The sequence below is a fragment of the Rhipicephalus sanguineus genome, chromosome 2 (genome assembly GCF_013339695.2).
Source record: "Rhipicephalus sanguineus isolate Rsan-2018 chromosome 2, BIME_Rsan_1.4, whole genome shotgun sequence".
NCBI lineage: Eukaryota > Metazoa > Arthropoda > Arachnida > Ixodida > Ixodidae > Rhipicephalus > Rhipicephalus sanguineus.
Window position 1 is genome coordinate 85,063,857 of NC_051177.1, and position 1,709 is coordinate 85,065,565.

The window sequence follows — 1,709 nt, forward strand, 5'->3', positions numbered from 1 at the left end:
TCAAGCCACAAGTTTTATTTCCTTTTATACTTGTAATTATGAATAAAATATATACAATGGCAACAAGTCATGCACGTTTCATGTCTAAACTTTGAAGAAACTCTCCATTTGAAAGATTTGTAGCTATAACTAAGCAGCAAATTTCGGAAATAAAACAAGCAGTGGTGGCAATGGCTTTCAAGGCATTTCCTTAATTGGTTGCTTGCAGCTTGGCTGGTTCTTTTTTGGCTAGTGCATCTTTTTCTCGAACAAAGTCCTCCTGCAATATAAACGTCAACAGTGAGAAGATGAAAATGTCTAAGTATGCAAAAAAAAAAACATAGCAAAAAAGAAAAAGAAAAGAGTATGCACATAAGTTGGACATGGGGAGCCGAAGACGCTGCCGAAAAGAGATAGCCAAGTTTAGTATTGGACAAACTTTTTGAACAGTGTTTTTGACATTGGTGCACTTGTTACTGCCAGTGTCTATTAATCAAGTTCGTGCGAACAGCTTTACTAACAGCGTGTGAATCGTCTCAATGTTCGCGATTGATTACCTGATTGTGAACCACCTTCACTAGGAGGGATCATTTCAGGCTTTATACTGTGTTGACTGCGGCGGTGGTACTGCCTTTGAAGGCATCAAAATATTTGTTTCGCATGTAAATGGTACTACGATAGGTTAGGTAAGGTCAAGTTCGGTTAGGTTAAGTTCGGTTACAGAAAAAGAGATGGATTTTCTGATTACCTGGTCGTATATCACCTTCACTAGAAGGGAGCAGCTGGGACATGTGGCCACCTCTTCACCATTCAGCAGGTCCTCCTAACAATGACAGGCACAAAACTTTGTGGTCATTCGAACGCATGAGTTCAAGTGTCGCGGGCTGTTCAAACGGCACAACCGCAAAAGTAGAGGGAAAAAGGAGGTGGATGCGAGAGGTTGCTGAGATCGGTTGTTGCGTTTTCCCATTCATAACCCATTCCCCCTCACCGATCTGACGTTAGACAAAGGAAGCGCACGAAATTAATGCAAATACTCGTCACCCCTTCCTAAACAGATCCATTACCATGAGTGACTTTCGCGCCTCTAGTAGTTAGATGCGAAGAAAGCGCAGAAATACTGCGTACCTTAGTTATCTCGAACCTGTCTCCACATGGGCACGGATAGAAATACGTCTCGAGCTCTTCGTCGTACTCGAAGTCTTCAATCTCAACTTCGTCGTGGTACACAGACATGTCAAGGTTACACGCACGCTTGGGCACGCTCGCTACCGTGAGGTAGGCAAGCGGTGACTCCAAAAATACGCTAGAATTTGAAACGTAAGCCCGTAAGCTACGTATGGTCACTCATCCGGCGGCACATGCGCGCAATTCCAGCTGGTTATCAAATATTTGACATAGCTAGTAGTACACGTTCCGCATTCATGAATGCAGCTGTGTACACATGCAACTGAGAATCCACATTATGCAATAAGCGCTAAAAGCGGCAGCGTGAACTTGTAAGCGCAACTCCGAATTTATTTTATGTTACGTAACACAGTATGAATAGTACACTGAAAAATTATTAAAATTATATTCAATAATTATTTTGTATAAAAAATAAGCACTGTTGCGCTCAACAACAAAATTACAGTGAGTTATAAAAGAAAAACGCTAACGTTTGCAGCGCTATAACGTTAATGTGGTCGTTGTCGCAAAAATTTGGCGGCGCCTTGTATGATTCACTACGG

General features: G+C 42.0%; 1 protein-coding gene across 1 annotated transcript; it reads right to left on the reverse strand.

Moving 5' to 3' along the window:
• Window positions 1-1,373, reverse strand: LOC119383279 (DPH3 homolog). Its single transcript, XM_037651346.2, has 3 exons — window positions 1,108-1,373; window positions 728-802; window positions 1-259 (listed from the first exon to the last, which is right to left on the reverse strand). Exons 1-3 carry the CDS (start codon window positions 1,213-1,215, stop codon window positions 191-193), a joined length of 252 nt encoding a protein of 83 aa, XP_037507274.1. The 5' UTR covers window positions 1,216-1,373; the 3' UTR covers window positions 1-190.
• Between the last annotated feature and the right edge of the window lie 336 nt (window positions 1,374-1,709).

Bases quoted from the DNA above. Each gene is read 5' to 3' on its own strand.
- LOC119383279 (XM_037651346.2), bottom strand. From the start codon at position 1,215: ATGTCTGTGTACCACGACGAAGTTGAGATTGAAGACTTCGAGTACGAC. The intron at 803-1,107 runs GTACGCAGTATT...TGTCATTGTTAG, and splicing joins ACAGGTTCGAGATAACTAAG to GAGGACCTGCTGAATGGTGA. The intron at 260-727 runs GTAATCAGAAAA...TTTATATTGCAG, and splicing joins TGAAGGTGATATACGACCAG to GAGGACTTTGTTCGAGAAAA.